This window comes from Anthonomus grandis, chromosome 22, assembly GCF_022605725.1.
Source record: "Anthonomus grandis grandis chromosome 22, icAntGran1.3, whole genome shotgun sequence".
In the NCBI taxonomy this organism is placed as follows: domain Eukaryota; kingdom Metazoa; phylum Arthropoda; class Insecta; order Coleoptera; family Curculionidae; genus Anthonomus; species Anthonomus grandis.
Genome location: NC_065567.1, coordinates 20403307 through 20423760, shown reverse-complemented (window position 1 = coordinate 20423760; position 20454 = coordinate 20403307). Strand labels below are relative to the sequence as shown.

The 20454-nt window shown below is 31.8% G+C and overlaps 2 protein-coding genes across 2 annotated transcripts; one reads left to right on the top strand and one right to left on the bottom strand.

Annotated features, from left to right (window-relative positions):
* The first annotated feature begins 4022 nt into the window (after positions 1-4022).
* On the top strand, positions 4023-15890 carry LOC126748158 (phospholipase A1-like). Its single transcript, XM_050457190.1, has 8 exons — positions 4023-4229; positions 8256-8549; positions 8912-9091; positions 9186-9291; positions 14799-15060; positions 15112-15373; positions 15428-15693; positions 15751-15890. The coding sequence occupies exons 1-8, from the start codon at positions 4170-4172 to the stop codon at positions 15812-15814; spliced, it is 1494 nt and encodes a 497-aa protein (XP_050313147.1). The 5' UTR covers positions 4023-4169; the 3' UTR covers positions 15815-15890.
* Positions 15891-17611: 1721 nt separating this feature from the next.
* Positions 17612-19169, bottom strand: LOC126748500 (phospholipase A1-like). The gene is made up of 5 exons (XM_050457770.1): positions 19052-19169; positions 18817-18999; positions 18428-18763; positions 17828-18218; positions 17612-17774 (listed from the first exon to the last, which is right to left on the bottom strand). Exons 1-5 carry the CDS (start codon positions 19104-19106, stop codon positions 17717-17719), a joined length of 1023 nt encoding a protein of 340 aa, XP_050313727.1. The 5' UTR covers positions 19107-19169; the 3' UTR covers positions 17612-17716.
* Between the last annotated feature and the right edge of the window lie 1285 nt (positions 19170-20454).

Below are 20454 nucleotides of genomic sequence, written 5' to 3'. Positions count from 1 at the left end.
AATAGTAGGCTTGTAGACAGCACATTGCACCGCTGGTAGCAACGATTGTTGCCCAACATCTCATCTGAGAACACTGGTTTCCTGCTTCAATGACCTGAGCTAAATGCCTCTACAGTTGCATATTAAAAATTAACATTAAAATCATATCTTGCATTCATTGATTGGGACCAAGTTTTATGTCACAATACAGTGCAGAAAGTGAAGAATATATTTTATGAGTATATATTACTTGTGACTTGTAAGTTTGTGACAAATAAGAAGATCCAGCATGAAAAATTGCTAGCATCGTACAGTTTGGAACTCAAAAATAAGATTGGTTTTAACAATATGCTTTATCAGAAATATCAAAAAATCAGGTCTACAAGAGGACTACAATGATTATTCTACTATTAGGCTAAAGATGAAGTACCTTAAAGATTTATGTTACCTATTATTTGTCACAAACACAGAGCAAGTGATACCAAAAATACAACGTATTTTGGGAATTATCCTAATAGTATATGCAAGGACAAAGGCATGCCAGAGTCAGTGAAATATAACGGAATAAGTAGGAGGACTCCTGAAGAGATAACTAATGGTTTTGCGAACCACTTTGAGTCACTGTTACACCGATTCTCCAATAAAAATATTGCGCCTATTCCAGTAGAGAATCTGTTTCCAGTTCTGTCTCATCACATATTTACCTTGCAAGAAATGTTGGATAAGTTCAACTCTTTAGATGTTGATAAAGGCTGGACCTAATGGAGTTTCATCTTTGTTTATCAAGAATTGTTCTACTGTGTTGGTTAGGCCTCTTCAGCTCATTGTTCAGAAGTCATTTGATACATTCTCATTTCCTACATGTTGCAAACTATCAACACTTTTTTCTATATATAAAAGTGGATGCAAAACTAATATTGAAAACAATATGGGAGTCTCCTTGCTTTCAATTTTTCCAAAATTCTTGACTTAATCTTGACTGTTGACATTTTAAATACGTTTAAAACATAATGCATTTCTCCTAAACAACATATCTGGCCGAGTTTCAAGAATTTTTAAATAGTAAGATTGAGGAAGGTTATCAGATTGACGTCGTTTACACTGATCTCCAAAAAGCCTCCGATGGTGCAACTCATGGGCTATTAATGAAAAACATTCGTCAATAGAAATACACGGATCATAACAATTGGATAAAATCATATTTTAATAACCGCAACAAGTTAAACTATACAGGGTGTTTTAGAACTATGGGATCAAACTTCTAGGGGTTGTTCAGTGCAATAGTAGAATCCATTTGAGTATAGGAACCCATGTTCGGAAATGTGTCACTACGCCACTACGGCCCTAAGACGCGTTTAAATTTAGAAAAAAATATTAATTACCTAAATAGGATCTGATGCATTTATTTTAACCTTTTGTATATGATACCATCACAACAATTGTTCAAAATGTCTTCGTCCAACCTCAATACACCGATTTAAACGCCGCACATGATTTCGGCGGACTACACTAAAAATTTGATCCTAGTTTTGAATAATTTCAAATTCTGCTGTTATTCGTCCAATTAAGTCTTGCTTTGATTCTACTGGAGTTTCGTAGATATGTATGTTCCCACAAGAAAAAATCGAGCGACGTTAAATCGGGTGACCTAGGAGGCGAAGAAACTGCTCCACCTCTGGCAATCCAACGGTGCCCAAACCGCTGAGCCAAATACTTGCGTACTTGTACAGCAAAGTGAGCCGGAGCTCCACCATGCTGAAACCACATTTGCTGTCTAACGTTTAGTGGAACATTTTCAAGGAGTTCTAGGAGAAATTCCTCCAAGAAACGCAGATAAATAGGTCCTGTTAACCGTTCCGGTAGAAGGTATGTCCCAATTAAATAATCAACTGATGTTTTCTTGGAAAAATTGCATAAGGATTTTCTTCGTCCCAAACATGGCTTTTCCTACTATTAAAAATACCGTCTCTTGTGAAAGAGGTTTCATCGGTCCACAAAACATATCGTAAAAAATTTGGTTGTGCAATGATGTGATCCAAAAGCCATCGACCAAATTGAACTCTAGGATGATAATCGGCTGCAGTCATACCTTGAACTTTCTGGAAGTGGTAAGGATGGAGTTGTTGCTCGTGTAGTACCCGCCAGACAGAAGCGTTACTCGTATTCATATTCTTAGCGACGTCACGTGTGCTGTTTGATGGTTCATCGCCAACTCTCTGAAGCACCTCTTCTTCAAATTCGGCCGTTCTTACGGTTCGAGCAACATCAGTATCATGCATCTTGGTCTTAAACATGCCTGTCTCAGCGAGCCGCCGATGAACCGCAATAAACTTTTTGTATCCAGGATGCTGTCGTTCGGGATAACGTTCATGATACAACCGCGATGCTGCTCGTGCATTGCAGTTTATTGCTCCGTATGCCAAATGCATATTCGCCAATTCTTGGTTGGTAAAGTTTTCCATCCAGCAAAAAATGTTTAAACATTGTAAGCTATAAAATTTTTAAACATCACATTGCGAATTGACATTGATAAGCGTTGGTTTTAAACAATTGTTGTTATGGTATCATGTACAAAAGGTAACAATAAATGCAGCAGATCCTATTTAAGTAATTAATGTTTTTTATAAATTTTAACGCGTCTTAGGGCCGTAGTGACGCATTTCCGGACATGGGTTCCTATACTCAAATAGATTCTTCTGTTGCACTGAACAACCCCCAGAAGTTTGATCCCATAGTTCTGAAATACCCTGTATATTGTGGATCTATGTAGACTTAGACAAGTTCTGCAAATGTTTACTTTAAAAAAATAGTTTTTTGCATGAAACAGGCACTTATGATATTAGGTGTCAAATAATCGGTCTGCAAACACTGGAAAGACGAAGAAACAATGCATCAATTTATTCTCTCTTTAAATTATTGAATGGCGAAATTTCAAGATCCTTTCTTTTAAGTAGAGTTTCATTAAACATCCCAAGTAGAGCAACATGGCAAAGAATTCTCTTTCATAACAAGAGTTACTGGACCAATTATGGATTTAGAGTTTACTCCGTACAATTTATTGTATTATGTGCACTAGTAATTGTGACTTGTTCATCGGAGCACATAAATAACTCCCTATAAACTAGAGAAAAAAATTAAAACCTATTTTAAAACTCTTCAAAAGTCACATATGTAATTTTGAGCAGATAGCGGCCGGTCTGCACATTCCTCTGGAGCCTTGTTTTTGCATTTATGGTATTGAATCCAAACCTTGTCTCATTTGAATTCTGTTATTTCCTTTACGAGTATTCTTTGCAAGTCAATTTTCTTCTTATATGGTCTGGCTATTCTTCTCTCCAAATTTAATTTCTTTTGTTGCTTTTTTTACCTCTAAACGAGCTGCTTTTGCTCTTTGTGTATCTTGTTTCAGGTCTAAAGCTTCTTTATAAGGTGAGGATTTAGAATGTCACTCTTCTTGTGTGAATGTTCTTCTCTTTTCTACTGGACATTCTTTTTTGAGCGCAGTTGGATATTGGATTACAGTTATATATGATTATGTAGTACTACTTTGTTTCTAATTTTTATTCTTTCTTATATTTGGTGTGTGGATGTTTTTTTTTGTTAGTATCTTTACCTGATGATGTTTGTAAGTTGCAAATAAATAAATAAATATTTGTTAAGCATCTAGCAATACCGCGGTATTTTATGCTGTCTACACGTCCTCCTAAGACACACACCACGAGGAGCAGCACATATGAATGGCTCCTCGTTCATTAAAATGCCAAAATATATTGTCAATTCAATGAATGCGTCAATATCAGAAAAAAAATTCAATAGCTAAAATTAAAACGTTCAAGCTACTTAACTCAAAAATATTCTAGCATTAAACATCCTGATTAATTTATTAAACATCTGGCAACACCGCGGTATATTATGCTGTCTACATGCCCTCCTAAGACACTCTACGTGAGGAGCCGCGAGTTATGAATGGCTCCTCGTTTAACAAAATGACAAAATATTGTCAATGCAATGAATGAGTCAATGTCAGAAAAAAATTCAATAACACAGTCACTGAAACCACCCGTCAAGTGGCTTACCTGAAAAGTAGGGATTAATTTAAGATTAGTGTTAATTCCCGCTATATTTTTAAATATCAGTTGTAAAGAGTTGTTAGGGTTTAGGGGTTAGTAGAAGAAAGTAATCGTCTAGAAATGGATCTGAACTTTTCAGCCTTTCAGGAGCCCCGGGGGGTCATGAGAATCCTACATTTCGTAAGTATATTTTTATTATACTTAAAATAATTTAAATGCTCACTATAATTATGCCATAATGTGGGTGTACCATTCTTATTAAACCTGAGAAGGTTGGGTCATTCTTATTAAAAATGCTTATGTCAATTATATACAGGAAATGCCACATATTTTTCCCATATCTAGATAAGAACCATTTATTTTGTAAGGAAGGTTATTCCTTTTAATTCAAGGATAATCATAATCTAATAGCCTGATAACCATTATACAAAAGTAACTTCAAAATTTGGTCAATTAATTTACTCATTCATAAATTAATATATTCATACTTCTTTACTTCAGACATATACCACAAACATGCATAGATAAGAGTATTTTTTCTTATTTCCGTTATTATCTTAATTCTGCAATGTTCTGTTGTCTTTTTTTCTCTATTCCTTGCTGATACTTCTCTGTCTATGTAGTTGGTTGAGTGTCCTAATATACACCTTGGCAAGAGATGAAAAGTACACATACAGCAGCAAACTCATACTCTGCTATAAACTAGATATAGTAAGTTTGGTCCTAATTCCTTACCTTTTTCTGAACACAATTTAATAATGATTTGGATAACATTTTTGAAAATCATAATATAAAATTGAATGCTAATAAATCATATGCTCTTTTCTTAGGATTCAATAAAATTCAACTCGAAGTATCGAGGAATTATACTCTAAAACTCCAAAATACAAATATACCAGTAGTGGATGAAGCCAAAAAGTTATAATTAATTGTTGATAGCAGCTTAGGCTTCTTAGGCTTCTTAGCCCAAATAAATAAAAACTTGAGAACTTTTTATATGTGGCTAAGGAGTCTGCATAATCTAGAGTGTCACATTCCAGCCAAAACTATATGCTTTGTATGCAATACTATCTCCGTTTGACTATTGCAATGTAGTTTATAATAATGCAATTAGGTACTGGTGCAGTCTCTAATTCTAGCTAAGAACTGCATACTTCCTCAAAAACTCATACATTCCTGTATGAGTTTTTACTTATTTATATATTTTAGTTGAAGTGAAAAATATCACACTCCATATTACCCAATATGAAAACTTCATATCATATCACTCAAAATTATAGTAAGCAAATCAAATCAAAATATGCTTTATTGTCATAAGAGATAATCTTGTCGACAAAGCTGTATGGGAAGAATGGCATTACCATACATAGGTACAAACAAAAAAAACATAGCAACTAAAATAATGCTTAAAAAAGAAAATCTCTTACAGCAAAACTCAAGTACTACATACACATTTATCTCAAACAAATATTTGTCAGAAAATATAAAATATATAATGTCATAAGTTAAAATCTATCTAAAAAGAAGTCATTTACTTCATAGTAGCCTCTTGCAAGCAACAATTTTTTAACCCTTTTCCTAAAGACTCTCTTACTTTGCACTTCCTTAATATCCACTGGAAGATGATTAAACATTTTTTTACCATCAAATATAAATGACCTTTTTATTAATGAGTTTGAGGGTACAGGAAAAATCACATCATTAGCCCTTCTGCTGCTATAATGGTGCCGATCTTCAACATTGAGATCTCTGTACTTTTTGTGAATTAAGCACACCATTTCCAGTATAAATAAAGAAGGCAGCATAAGGATTTTGTGGGTAATAAAAAGTAATAAAATTCTCTACATGAATCTCTTATACCTACTTTGCAAATATATCCGATAGCCCTCTTTTGCAAGATAAAAACACTCATAAATAATTGATTGGTACATGCACCCCAAAAACACAAACCATACCTCAGATGTGACTCAATCAGTGCAAAATAGGCATTCCTGGCCATACCAAACTCTACTTCTCTTGTTATGATTTTAAGGGCATAACAATTAGACGCCAACTTGTTGCACAATAATCTGATACGACTTTCAAACTTCAATTTGTTGTCAAGACTTATTCCCAAGAACTTATTCTCATTTATATCAATGTTTCCAAGGCAAACTCTTCTCAAACTGCATTTAAAGTTCATGACATTTGTTTTAAGAACATTTAAAGTTAGCTTGTTTGAGTCACACCATTTTTTAATTTTGGCTAAATCCCTATTTACTGTATTATTTAGGTTTTCAACACTAACATCATGCCAAAGTACCGTTGCATCATCTGCAAATTGAATAAATATACTTTGTATATGAAGGTTTGCCATATCATTTATATATATCAGAAACAAAATGGGACCCAACACTGATCCCTGTAGGACACCATGTGAAACAGGCTGCTGTTTTGAGAAGGAACCATCTGAGGAAACACTTTGATACCTATCCTTCCAATACGATGCGAACCATTGCAGAGCCGGCCCCTGAAAACCATAACGCTCAAGCTTCCACAGCAGTATTCCGTGATCAACACAATCAAAGGCCTTGGTCAGATCACAAAACACTGCCGCAGCCAACCCGCCGCTGTTCAGTCCGAGAAAGAGGGACTCTAGGGATGAGAAAATAGGGTCAGGCGTTCCTTTACCTTCCTGGAATCCAAGTTGTTCGCTTCCAATTATATTTTTTTGGGTCAGATAGGACATCATGCGGCTCTTTACTAGTCTTTCAATAATTTTGGAAAGTGTTGACAGCAGTGCTATGGGTCTATAATTAGAGGGAGACTCTGGATCACCTCCTTTAAATAATGGAATTACTTTAGCTATCTTAAGGCAATCCGGAATTGTACCTGTGGTAAAAGAGTGATTTATGGCACTAACCAATACCTCCAATGCACAATCAGGCAAGTTAAGGAAATGCTGCACACTGGCTATGATGGTCTATAGCCAAAAGACTTTTTTTCTTAATTTCCCTAAGGGTGGATTTAATTTCCGCAATATCAACAGGCAGGAGTTTAAAAAGAGCAAAGTTTAAAAAGTGTTCATTCTACACCAAAGTGTGTTTACTTTATGTAGAAATCATGAATCCAATAGAATTCTTCTTGACTCCAGTGTAGGCAAATTTAGACTATCCATCACCCACTGATAGTTATATTCATCTCTGTGATATCTCGTGATCCCTGCTTCTAAATGCAGCAATTCTCAAAAATGTATTCTGGACTTTTTCAAGTCGCTCAGTGTAACAATTCTAGGATGGGTACCAAACAACTCACCCATACTCCAAATTTGGTCTAACAAGGGAGCAATAAAGCATTCTTAGAGTCTAAGAGTCCATCCAGATTTTGAAGTCTAAAACTTCTGTTTCAGAATTAATTATAAGATTATTTATTCAGTAAATAAAATTTATAGGTTTTTTCGCTGTCTTGAAAAGGTATTTTATGACATTTGTTGGTTTATAAGTGACATCCTGTCTAAATCACACCAATAAAAAAATGTTTGCAGTTCCTCTTGTAGTGCAGCATTATTGAAAGACTCAATTATGAGCACTCAGACAGACATTAGGACACTGAAATTTTTCAAAACAGGGTTACAATGGGAATTTTGTGGTACCCCTGAAGGCACAGATATTTCTTATGAAATCTCATACAAAAGTCACATAACTCCTTTTTTTAATGTTCACTCTTATTTAAATATGGACAATAGGCAAAAATATCATTTATACTATTTCATTTATCACATAATTAAAACTGGGCAAAAGAGCTATTTAATATTCATTATTACTCAGACTATACAAGATATTTCAATCCCTATAGAATAGACTAACAACATACCTGCTTGTTTGTGCAAAACATTAAATTAAAAAAAAAATATATTCAAAGGTTTCTTTTAGAGAAAGTGCCTTCCTTTTCTGTTCTTTGCCTGCTCTTGCCTTTAACATTCACATTGCCTTTTTTTTAATTGGAAAAAAATTATATTTGATGTATTTAATTTAATTATATTGGTTCTGTGAAAATCGAGATGCATACCTACTTGCTATAAAAAAAAATGCTGTAATTTAGTGAGTAAAATTTTGTATTTTTTTCTTAGACAAATAAATGTTTCTTGAATATATCTTTTAGTTTGATGTAACTTATAAACTATTAGTTAAATATCATATCAATTAAAATAATTATGTTTTGTTTTAGATATTTTCAATATGTGCGTTTGCAACGATCACAGGATACACTGGATACATCAGTTTTGCATGCAATGGAACTGCGAAATTGGAATTTTCTTATCCATTCAGCATTATGGAAACAGTAGATCTAATTGTTTCACCAACAAACAATTGTTCAGCTACGGTGTTAAATGACTTTTCATCTGACTCAAGATTCTTTGTTGCCACAGGAGTGCTTTCAATGTTAATTTCTTTGGCTATTATAGTAGTTTACATCAAGATGGATGAAGCCTATAAGAGTAACAAAAAATTGCCGCTTTATGTAAGTCCAGTTTTGCATAAATATCTTGCTTAGAGAAACATATATTTTTATTGACATGTTTTGTGGCAAAAATATATTTTTGTGACCATGATAGTTTCATTCTGAATGAAATATTTAAGCACAAAATCAATGATATCAAATATTCAAAAGAAACATTTTAAAACATAAAATAGATTCACTGAATTCTTAAGTTTCTTACTATCTTTTAAGATTTCTTTTTTGATTAATATTAAAAAAAAGTATGTAAATCTTCAATATGATGTTATCATATTCTCATATACTCCTCGTGATTTCAAATTATATTTCTTGCAAATTTTTCACTCTCAGACCTTTATTCCTGTGCTAATAATTTTGTTTTTTAGGATTTTCTGGTAACAGTATTTTTGGCAGTTCTATGGATTTCAAGTAGTGCCGCATGGGCTCATGCATTGTCTGCGTTAAAAACTGCTACTGGCAACCCGATTTTTATTCCAGCAAGCAATTGTTGTGGGGATAAAACTGGAACATTCACTACCAGTTTTTCTTCTCTTAATATATCTGTGGTAAGAAAGATTATTTAAGTTTGATATTTTTTATTTCCTATTGTGAAATTAATATTTCATTCGTTGATAATATCTCTTTTCCTTTTTTACTTAGATTTTCGGATTTCTAAACTTTTTCCTTTGGGCAGCAGACTTGTGGTTCTTATACAAAGAAACGTCTTGGTTCCAAGGAGATGCCCCAGCACCACCAGGAAACAGCGGCGTCTAAATTATTTTGTGGGCCCTCTGGTTTCCAATACTCACAAAAGATTGTTTAATTCATTTTGTTTTGCTGGTAGATAGCTAATGCTATACCAATTTTATGTATTATTTTTTAGTATTCCTAGATCAGTTATTCTTTTCTGATTAATATTTTTTTTAGTGGGCAGCTACATTATTAGGTAAAAAAAAACAAGTAATGATAAACCATATTCTAAATTAGTCACTAGGTGTTAGGTAATTCTGTTATAGATGGTGTTTAAAGTTTAAATAGTCGTGTTAGGCTATTGTAGACAGTAGACTATCAATCAGCTCTACCTGGGAACTTACCATATCATTTTCCTTAACTGGCCAGTTACTTTTGTTAAAAGTTTTATTTTTTAAACCGGTTTTACTTTTAAAGTATCTTGTTGAAAAATAGTTAAAATAGCATATATATATGTAAAATCATTTCAGTGTTAATTTTAGTTTTGCCACAAGAATGGTTTGTACCACTAAAGATTGAGAAATAAATCATATCAATTAAAAAAACTCATTTCAGTAAAATACTAACTAAATCTTTATCATTATTATTAGGGAACCTGTACATTTCTCTAAAAAAGTTAATATATTCTAAAGCTATGCTTTAATGAAAATTGACTAAACTTTTTTTTTAATTTTATATTGTTATTATTCCATTACATGTTTAGCATATTCCTTTTTTTTCGTATAATGTTTAAAGTAAGAAAAAAGTCCTCATTTTAACAATGTTTCTCTATTATGCTGCCATACTTAAGTTTTTGTTTATAAAATACTAAAACGCCACTTTGCAACTTATCTGTTTTCTAAATGCAAAGTTGGCCATTTTAAAAATGAATAACAACGTAGACAGAATTCTAAATACAGGTTAAGGGTAACAAATAGGTGATAATGTAGAGAGAATAGATGCGTTCTTCTTTAAAACTTTTGTTTATTAATATTTGTTAAATATTTGCACAATTTTATCCTTTTTTTTAGTTCGTTTTTATTTTTAACTCTGTACTAAGTATTTTGTACAGCTCAAGCTTAAGGTATAAGTACTTCATTATAAACATATTTATAATTTTCCCCCCATTTTGTATGCCAAATAATATATTTTTGTACCTAACTTATTTAACAATAATGTGTCATATTGGAGTATTTTTTATTTTGAATAAAACATTTGTTTGTTTAAATACAGTCTTTTAATTTAGTTCATAAGTTATCCTTTCATGGTAAGGACGTCATTTAAATTTTCTTCTTTTAGATTGAAGGACTTTAAGTATATTCAGAAAACATTCTCACATAGAAGAGTTATAAAACAGAAATCCCCAGCAATAATAAAATGTGACGAATTGTAATATGGTTTTTGAGTATAAGTTTTAAAATATATGACAATACGTAGTTATAGGAAGAATTTCTAAAACAGTTTGGAACGTAATTTTTCAATATACAATTTGTCCTAATATTTGTAGATAGAGCTTTGTACTGCAACGTTATATAACTTCTATTATATGTACACCTCCTTAAGTATAAAGACTACAATTTTAGATGATATGCTCTAGCAGAAGAGCAATTAGTGATCTCTATATCTATTAATACTTAATAATTTTAATTTAAAATGGGTTTTTGGTAATTTGATGTTTATTGTAAACGTACCATCAAAGTTTTGCCAATTATTTTGTTGTTGCAATAGTTGTTGGCTTAATTCTCTTTGGCTATTATCATTAAGGAAATATTTCCTTGGGATATTTATTTGCTAATATTTCCTAATCAAATCAAATATTTATCAGTATATAAAAATGATTATACACATGGGATTATCATAAAATTTAATGTAGGTAACTCATAAAATAATATATTGTAAAACATAAAGACACAATAATTTATAAAGTTATACATACACTATTACATGTTGCAACACCTGCAAAACACTAAGAGATAAGTAGTCTTTACCCTTCTAATTGAATTTCCTGGGTTCCAATACTTTTGCATTAACCGATTGTTGGCAAAGAACCCAACAACGCTGTTTTCTGTCATCAAGATGTATTTATTTCTATTTGGTCATAAAACAATCGATCTTAAGTGGTAACTTTTAAACGCTAAGATCATAAATATAACCCATAAATTACCATGAAACTGTTAGGCTCTTAGATCTTGGACCCTTTTTCTAATTCCTTTTTAATGAAATATGCACGTAATAAGCACGTTTGCGTCCACTATATAAAACAAGCTGGTAAAAAGTGACACGGTTACCTCTATTCCCTTTACTCTTTAAACACTGATGAAGGTCTCTCTTCAGACTATTGATGAGCAATTGCTGGTCCAAGATTTTCAGTTCGAGTGTCGTAATCCTCTCGTAATTGAATGAGAACTTGCTCAAAGAGTTTTCCCTATTTCCCCTAATACCCAAGATGGGTTTCGCTGTTTCTCTTTTTCTTTATACCTATAGTAACCAAATTTAGGTCCATGATCCCTAATAATCCAGAAACGGATCTTTACATTATTATAGTGACCTCGTGAAGGTCCGTAAATGATCTTATACTCTGAACCCTGTAACGTACTTTTATGAGCATAAATATCTCCAGTATCTTAAGTTCTGTCGTTGTGTGTTGATGGACTAGCTTAAGATACTGCACCCATGGTGATTAGAGTATAAGTATGTACCTAGTTAGTAAGAGGTGAGTCGTCCTTCTAAAAACCAAAAGTGAGTGTAACTAAGTTTAAATTAGTAAACGTAAAGACTGCCATACTAAACATCTGTTCCATTTTCCTATCTTTGGATTTAATAAAAGACGAATTTGTTTGCTACAAGTTAATTGGTTCAGCGCGATATATAAGCTGTGGTCGTTCGATGAGGATAATAAGTAAATAAATACAGTCCACTAGTATTCTCCAGTGGCACTTAATAATCGTATCCTCCTCTATTTAAGGAAGAATTCCGGTAAGGCATAAAAAAGTTTAAGCAAGAATGGTCTGTGTCTCTCCAAGTTTCTGAGAGTCTGCGGAAATGAGGATTATGTTGTTGTGATTACGGATTGATTGATTATGTACATGACTATGATGTAAACATTGAGAGATGTTGTTCTTAATATAGACTAGACCTATATAAATATATAGAGATGAAACAGTAAGAAGAAGTAAATGTTACAAAACATTTCTGATAACGCTTATGGTAACCCAGTCCTACCAAAATTCTCACACACCTTCCCTGCAATACGAAAATCTTCTTAGCATGATGACTAAGTCTCCTATTAAATATTCCGTACAACATATGAGGAGAAAAATACCCATGGAAGGCTGTTAAAAGAGTAGGAAAAGATACAAAGCCCGATAATGCTCTAATCAGAAACATGATTTTGGAAAGTTTATTATTTACTTGCAGGAATCTGACAAGTAAGAATTAGAAAATGTTCAGAAAATAATTCAATTATTGTTTATAGGGTTTTGAAAAAGGAAACATCATTTCTTAATAGTCTGATACTAGAATATATCATAAACACGTTCTGAGGAAAATGGAAACATAGCCACCAATTTGAAGTCTTGAATCTAATATAGCAACATCAACATTTTAATTCATTAGCCGACATTTTTGAGTATAAACAAAGTGCCGGCTAAAATATTTTCATACATTTTAAACCAAAATAGAAGGATTCACGAGAATGGGCGTAGCGTAATAACCTGGAAGATGAGTTTAAATTTAATTTTAGGTTGAAGCATTTTCTGCTTATTCTAACTGTAAAGGACAAATGATCATAAATATATTTAATTCCATATAATAGACAATCAATTTTCAAAGTTGCTGACATAATGGTGAACATCCCATGACCACTGTGATCTTGAAATGTTCACAGACATCTCAGAACTTTTATAGAATGTTCGTCAAGTTTTTCCTGATTATTGGGTCAATGTTTATATTATAGTTATTATTCGTTTGAGTTATTAGATCATTTAATTTGTTTCTATAATTTTTATATTTAGTGAAAGTTTTTATATTGTAAACCGATCAATTATTTATAATATTTGCCATTGATTTCTAGATTGGAGTTTTCTATACGAACACTTCTTCGTGGCGGCATCTTAACCAACTTAAGTCGTAAGCAAACAGATCAATAATTTATAAGTGGATTGTTTCACATGAATTTACTGGTCAGATGTCGCAGTAAGCATTTCACCTTATCTGATGCATTATTTTATTTATCTTAATAGGTGCTATTATGTATTTAAACAAATTATTCTACGTGCTTCATTATACATATGGATATCATGCTTTTAATATTGAATTTCAAGTTTTGTGATTTTAATGTAACATGTAAAAAAAAAGTAATATCTAATAATTCCATGTCTTTTACATAAAGAGGTAATAGTAAAAGGATTATTGAGGTCTATAAGCTCCAACAAAACATTATCCATGTAAGTATCATAAATCATTTACTACAAAGTCGTAAATTTCAACATTGTATGACCGAATTAACAAGAACATTTACCGTCAATGCTGTTTTTTGATATTTCTTAATGATTTATGATAATTTATTATTGATTCATTAATAGATTTGGCTACTTGTTATCGCTTATCTCTTCGTTAAGTATATCTCAAAAAAGGATAAAACGATCATTATAAATTTGTTATATTAGTAGCCAATTTCATTAAGCATTTATTGTAAAGTTTGAATTCATCAGTGAAGCAGTAGTATACGAGCCTATGGAATTACTTTTCAGGGTGAATTCAATTTAAAAAATGAAATTTTTTGTTGTAGTTTTTGCTTTGGTATTGGGATATCTTCACCCTTCTTCAGGTAAATATTTGTGAATTTTAGATCATAATAATTTATCTCATCAAATCAAATTTCCAAAGAAAAATTATTATATGATTTGTACTTTTGATGATGAATTGCTCAATATTGTGTAATAAAATATAGTACGTCTAAAACAATGTTGTCTAGTAAATTGATAAAACGTAAATTACGTCGTTTCTTAGCCCCATGCATACTGTGAAATCATATCACTGATATCTGCTTAAGAATATCCTATTTTTATATTCGTCATTGAGTTACTCTCAGATGTACCTCAAAAACTGTTTGTTGTATGTATATTTGATTTTTTTTCTTTGAACTAAAAATTGTAATTTCCAATTTACGTATAATATTTTTAGTGTGAGGGAGGATTTAAACCTGTAGATTGGAAAGCTTCACACCAATATGTTTCATTTCTCTAAACCAGCGATGTCAGTTCTCTGAATATGCATACAATATATATTCAGAAAAGAAAAAAAATCCTGGCTTATTGAGAGAATACCTCTATGACTATTGACTATATCAAAAGAAACATTCCTTTAAAAGACTGATGTGTTTATTAGAGGAGATGTATTCGTCAGTTTAAGGATGGATGTTTTTAAGATTACCTTGATTTTTCTATCAGAAATTAACTGATATTCTCTTAATTTTAATCTCATTTTGGTTAAAAACACCCAGTAAAGGAACATATTGATAATAATGATCTGCCATTTTCAAAGCACGAGATGTGGATCCAAGCGATGTCTCTTACGTCTTCTACTCAAGACAAAAGATCGATGGAGTTCGAATTCACTACAATGAAGAGCCAGATGCCAAACATATAGGAGACGTGTTTAATCCCAGTTTACCAACTGTAATACTGATCCATGGTTGGCAGGATAACTACGAAGCAGATTCTAACACTTACGTCAGAACAGCTATCTTATCCAAACTGAACGCTAACGTTATTAAAGTTGATTGGAGTCCATTATCCAGATTAATGTAAGTAAAGATCTTATCCCTTAATTATACTCTAACATCTTATCTTATTAGATACTCTACAGCAAGGAACTCAGTTCCAGGAGTAGCAACTCTGGCGGCAAACCTTTTATCAAAAGTTTCCAGTATTTTTAATTATAACTTATCAAATGTTTACTTGGTTGGGTTTTCCTTGGGGGCACACACCGCTGGCATAATCGGTAAACGTCTTCCAGGACGAATTGGTACTATTGTAGCTTTGGACCCTGCTGGACCTGGCATAAGCTCATCTAACACTGATTATTGTGTCCAGCCATCTGATGCTGGTTATGTTCAAGTAAAGGTTTAAAATTATTATCACATTAAGATTTTAAACAAAAATAATTTTAAGGTTATCCATACTAATGGTGGTACCTTAGGAATGTCTGATGCAGTTGGTCATTCAGATTTTTATCCTAATGGTGGATCCAGACAGCCTGGATGTGGTATTGATTTGATAGGCGGTTGTGCTCATAATAGAGCCTGGGAATTTTTTGTAGAGTCAGTTCTTAATAACAGCTTTGTCTCTTTGGGTTGTAATAGCTGGAACAACTTTAGAAGTAGAAATTGCCCGAATGGTAGAAGCCTTATGGGTGGACTATTGGCAATCAATAGAAAGTAAGTCGTATCGAATTATTTTCTTAAAAACTATTTTCTTTAAATTAATGTTTTTAGTGCGAGAGGATTATTCTATTTGGAAACTAACAGTGCATCGCCCTATGGACAAGGGAATCCTTAGACAACAATCCAATGATTTTATAGTTGTTATTAAATAAAGGCCTATATATACAATTAAACACGTATTTAAAAAAATATACGAACTGTAGCCTCAGTTATTTTTCAAAATAACCCAATCCATCTAAATTCGTATTTCTATATCTACTTACTTAAAATGCAGTTTTGCGAAGAATTTTTCATGAGTTTAAGTTTCCCGCACTTAAATCTAAAAGTTTTAATTTCATTTTAGAAAAAGTTTATGAACTACTGGAGAAGCTTGGGATTTTTAAAGAATTATTTTTCGGATGCGTATTTTGGTCTCTATATTTTAAGGTATTAACTTAAGGAATCCTCGCAGTATGCTTTATTAACATTTAGATTGACATTGTTTTAAACTGAAAAATTACCCCTTTATAGTAATACAACGATCAAAATCAAGCCATTTTTTAAATAGAAAAGGTTACTACGCATCTCAAGTTGAAAATAACGGACTTATGAACAATTTTTATTGCAGATTCTAGTTAGTTTCAAAAAAAGGGATTAGAGAGATATTCCAAGCAACACACGATAGTTAAATAAACGTTTAATTTTGATTTACACCAGATGTACACTTTTGATTGAACTTTAACGGATAAAATGTCCGCGTGATATACGTTGATAAATTTAATATTATGTTCATGTTTTATTCACGTTCATTATTTCATAAAAGTTATTTAAGTATGGTATATTGTCTTTTCAAAACTTGATATTAAAAAACTAAATTTTCACTTATTTGCGATAAAAAATGGTATCACTACTACTTCATGTGTTACTCGAAAACCTTAAGGTTAAGTGAGAAAAGTATAGATGCAACGACTAAAGATTTTTTTATCACCTATAATTCTCTTAAAAAGCATTTTTTTTTTCTCAGGCAATAATTTTTTGCAAAAAAAAAACGTTTTTCATTAAACCTAGCCTTAACCCCCCACCCACCCCACTCAACTTATCAGTAGGAAATTGTTTTCAAGAATCATTGTTTTCCAAAATAATACGCATGAATAAGAGCTGCTTTCGGCATTTAATAACACAGTTTATTTATTTAAATTTTATATAGTTATATATATGTATATTAATAAATATTTAATATAAAAACAGTGCTATTAGATTAGATATTACGGACGAAAAACGGTGATTTTTTAAAAGAATTTCTTATTGGGCAAATGTTTGGGGTGGGTGGGGGGGATAAGGGTTGTGTTGAGGAAAAACAATGTTTTTGCAGAAAATATATATTCAATATTCAATTTAATAACACTGTTTATTTAAATTTGAAATAATTTTATATATAAATATTTAGTATAAGAACAGCGTTATTAGATTGGTTAATATGGAAGAATAACAGTGATTTTTCAGGAGAATTTCATGAAATATTTGAGGTGTAGTAATCGGGCTTAAAACATAGATATGTAAATCTCGTGTCAATTTTTTTAAATACCGAAATTTTCTCCCTTTTGTAAACAGAATCATATATGATATACGTATATTCTATAGTTTAATAAATATACCTTGACCAAAAATTTACTAAAAATTCGTAACAAATATATATTTTTTGATAATAATATATGATGTGTTGCTTGGGATGTATTAAGTTATATGGGAAAATTTTTTATTATATAATCGTGGCTAGAGGCCAATTAATACATAGAGTAACGATAGGAAAAACTGCATAGTGCGGCGTAACTTCTGAGCGCACACTAAGTTCTCTCTTGTTAAAGTAGTTAAAACTTCTACAAATAAATTAAATAAAAATTTTTTACCTTAAATTTAAAAAAAAAATTCATAATTCGTATACTCAAATAATATATTTAAAAATAAATACGTAATTTTCTGTTAAACCAGAAACCAGTTTTTTTGAAATATATACAAGAAAAACTTTTTAATAATAACTTCAACCTTGGGCAAATGGTGCTCTGTTATTCGTCATCAAGTAGTACTTTCCACTGGCCCTAAAACCCAAAATAAACAATAAAAAAAATCAAAATAATTCCTTAAAATTTACCCTCTGTTAACAGGCCAATTGCCCATGTTCAAAAACACGTTGCCATTACAACGATTAGCCAAAAAGTCATTGTAGTTTCCGCAACTCCTCGACACAAACCTATTTGTAGCGATACTTTCTGCGTAGTAATCGTAAGCTCGGGCATGTGCACAGCTTCCGGTAATATCAACGCCACATCCGGGCTGCGTAGAACCACCATTTGGGTAAAAATCAGTATGGCCCATTCTTATATTAAACCCGAGCAGCCCATCGTTGGTATGTAAGATTTGAACGTATCTAGCATCAGTGGGATCTAGACGATTGTTAATGTTGTTTTCAGTGAATAGCGGACCTGCTGGGTCCAATCCTACTATTGAGTCGACTAGGCCATTGCATCTTGCTCCAGCGTTACCTAATTTAATCATGATATTACATTTTCCCTTATGATATGGAAAAAATAATCAGAATTACACACAAAGAGAGCAAGCAATGTTCCCGAAATGTTGAGATATTTTGTGCTATAAAGGATTGAGCTAACTCAGACGTAAAAACTTTAAAAGTAAGAAGACTGCATTTTTACTCCTAATATCAAAATAATGTATAATTAAATGGATAACTTACCTGAAATATGTGCTCCTAAAGAATGCCCAACCAGCGTGACTCTATTAACAGAGTGTCCAACTTCATTATTTAGTCTAATCAAGAAATCCCCAATGAAATTCCCTACAGCCAAAACTTGTCTCTGAGCAGTTAGATAGCTTTCGGATGAAATGGTATTCCAGTCCACCACAATTATATTAACATCTCTGTGGGCAATCAAGGATTCTCTGATCACAACATTTACGGGCGAATGTGCATGATTTGTCCATCCATGGATAATCAAAACAGTGTTTCTGTTATTTGTGAATGAAGTTAAACGCGTTATGTCTCGTACTTGGCTCGCTCGAATTACAGCACCTAAATATGGGAAAAAATATTAGATGTTAATTATTAAAAGTGTTATAATATACCTCTTGTGTCTTGGCGAGAAAATACATGAAAAATTATTTGATTATCATTAATACGCAGTTCTGGGTTAAATGGTTCAGCTTCAGCCTCTAAATCTTCAACTTCGTATAGGCCTTCTTCATTTTCATATACCAAGTATCTTGGGTCTTTTACGAGTTTTTTTACCTCTTCTATATCAGTTATTACTGAAGAAAATTTAGTTAAGATAAGTGATTGTGATTAACAAATTGTTTTTACCTGACTTAGCTACAGTAATAGCTAAAACAGCAGAAAAAACGAGTAGGGCTCTCATTTAAAAAAAAATTGATTAGAGGTTGTCAACTGAACTAAAAAACTTTCATCTCCTTTTATATTTATAACAATTATTGTAATTTGCATACATTTTTACGTTTAGATAAATAAACAATGCTTTTAAAGATGCCATTAGAATGATTGATTGCTAGTGGATTCTGTTCAGAAAAACTCTAGTACCTTTTCGATAAGTAATCCTTCAAGTGGCTTATTTTCCAATTTTTTTAAAAAATATTTGAAAAAGTTACTGAATAAAAATAGAAATAAATCTGCATACAATGTTAATATTAATACAAATGGCAATGAACGGAAATCTGGGCCTTAAAAGGACTGTAGGGGATTTACAATTTTTATACGAAAGCCAAATTTGATAATCATAAATAACAATAATTTGAAATCATACGACTTTGATAATTTAAGAGCATACAATTTATTGCTTCGAATATTTAATAGCACTCTATGATACTTGAATTTGGGATGTAGCAACAAAAATTGAATTTTGAATCAATCTATCTCCTTTTTAATATCTTCACTATTTCCTTTTATGAACTGAATCACCACGAAAATAGTTATTAGAAAATATAATAGGCAAAATTTTGTTATGATATTAAATTCTAAATTCAAGATTTCATTATGATCGTTCATGATACTTGGTTATCGGATGCGAAAACATACGTCATGTTGGAAAATGCAAAGATATAGAAGTTTTCTAGTTTTTTTATGAATTTACCACAGTTCATTCCTGGGTTCCTGAATAAAAAATGTTATCTCCATGTTGTCTTATTTACTGGATATGATAAGCATAATTTCATAATGATCTTAAATGCAAAATTATCAGCTTTTCTTCGGCTCTCCCTCTTATCATCAGTCCTCACAAGTTTAATAATCTTGAAAACACTGCATACGAAAAGTATAATTTCCTTATGATATTTAGGTCTCAATTTGCCTTTCTCTGATGCATTGATGGATATCCGCATTTCAACTAAATTTTATTTAATTTCTTGGTTATTCCCATATGGAATGAATCACCATCGTAATGTTTTTTCTTATATTCTTATTTTTACTTAGCTTTGCTTACTACATGCAATAAGCAACTTTTCATTATGATATCAGATCATCATTAACGAAAGGAAAGTTCTAGTGAGTGGATAAATAAACCCATAGTTGGCTGAAAAGAAAAACGAAACATAGAGGAGTTAACCTTTCTTTGACAGGTGTCAAAAGGATTTGCTTCCAAAATAGTAGGACAATAATATAAACCATTCAAGATCTTATTATTATGTAGCGTTTTCCCGTTTGTTAGGTGCAAATTAAAACAATCAAAAATAGGCAACTAATTTATTTATACA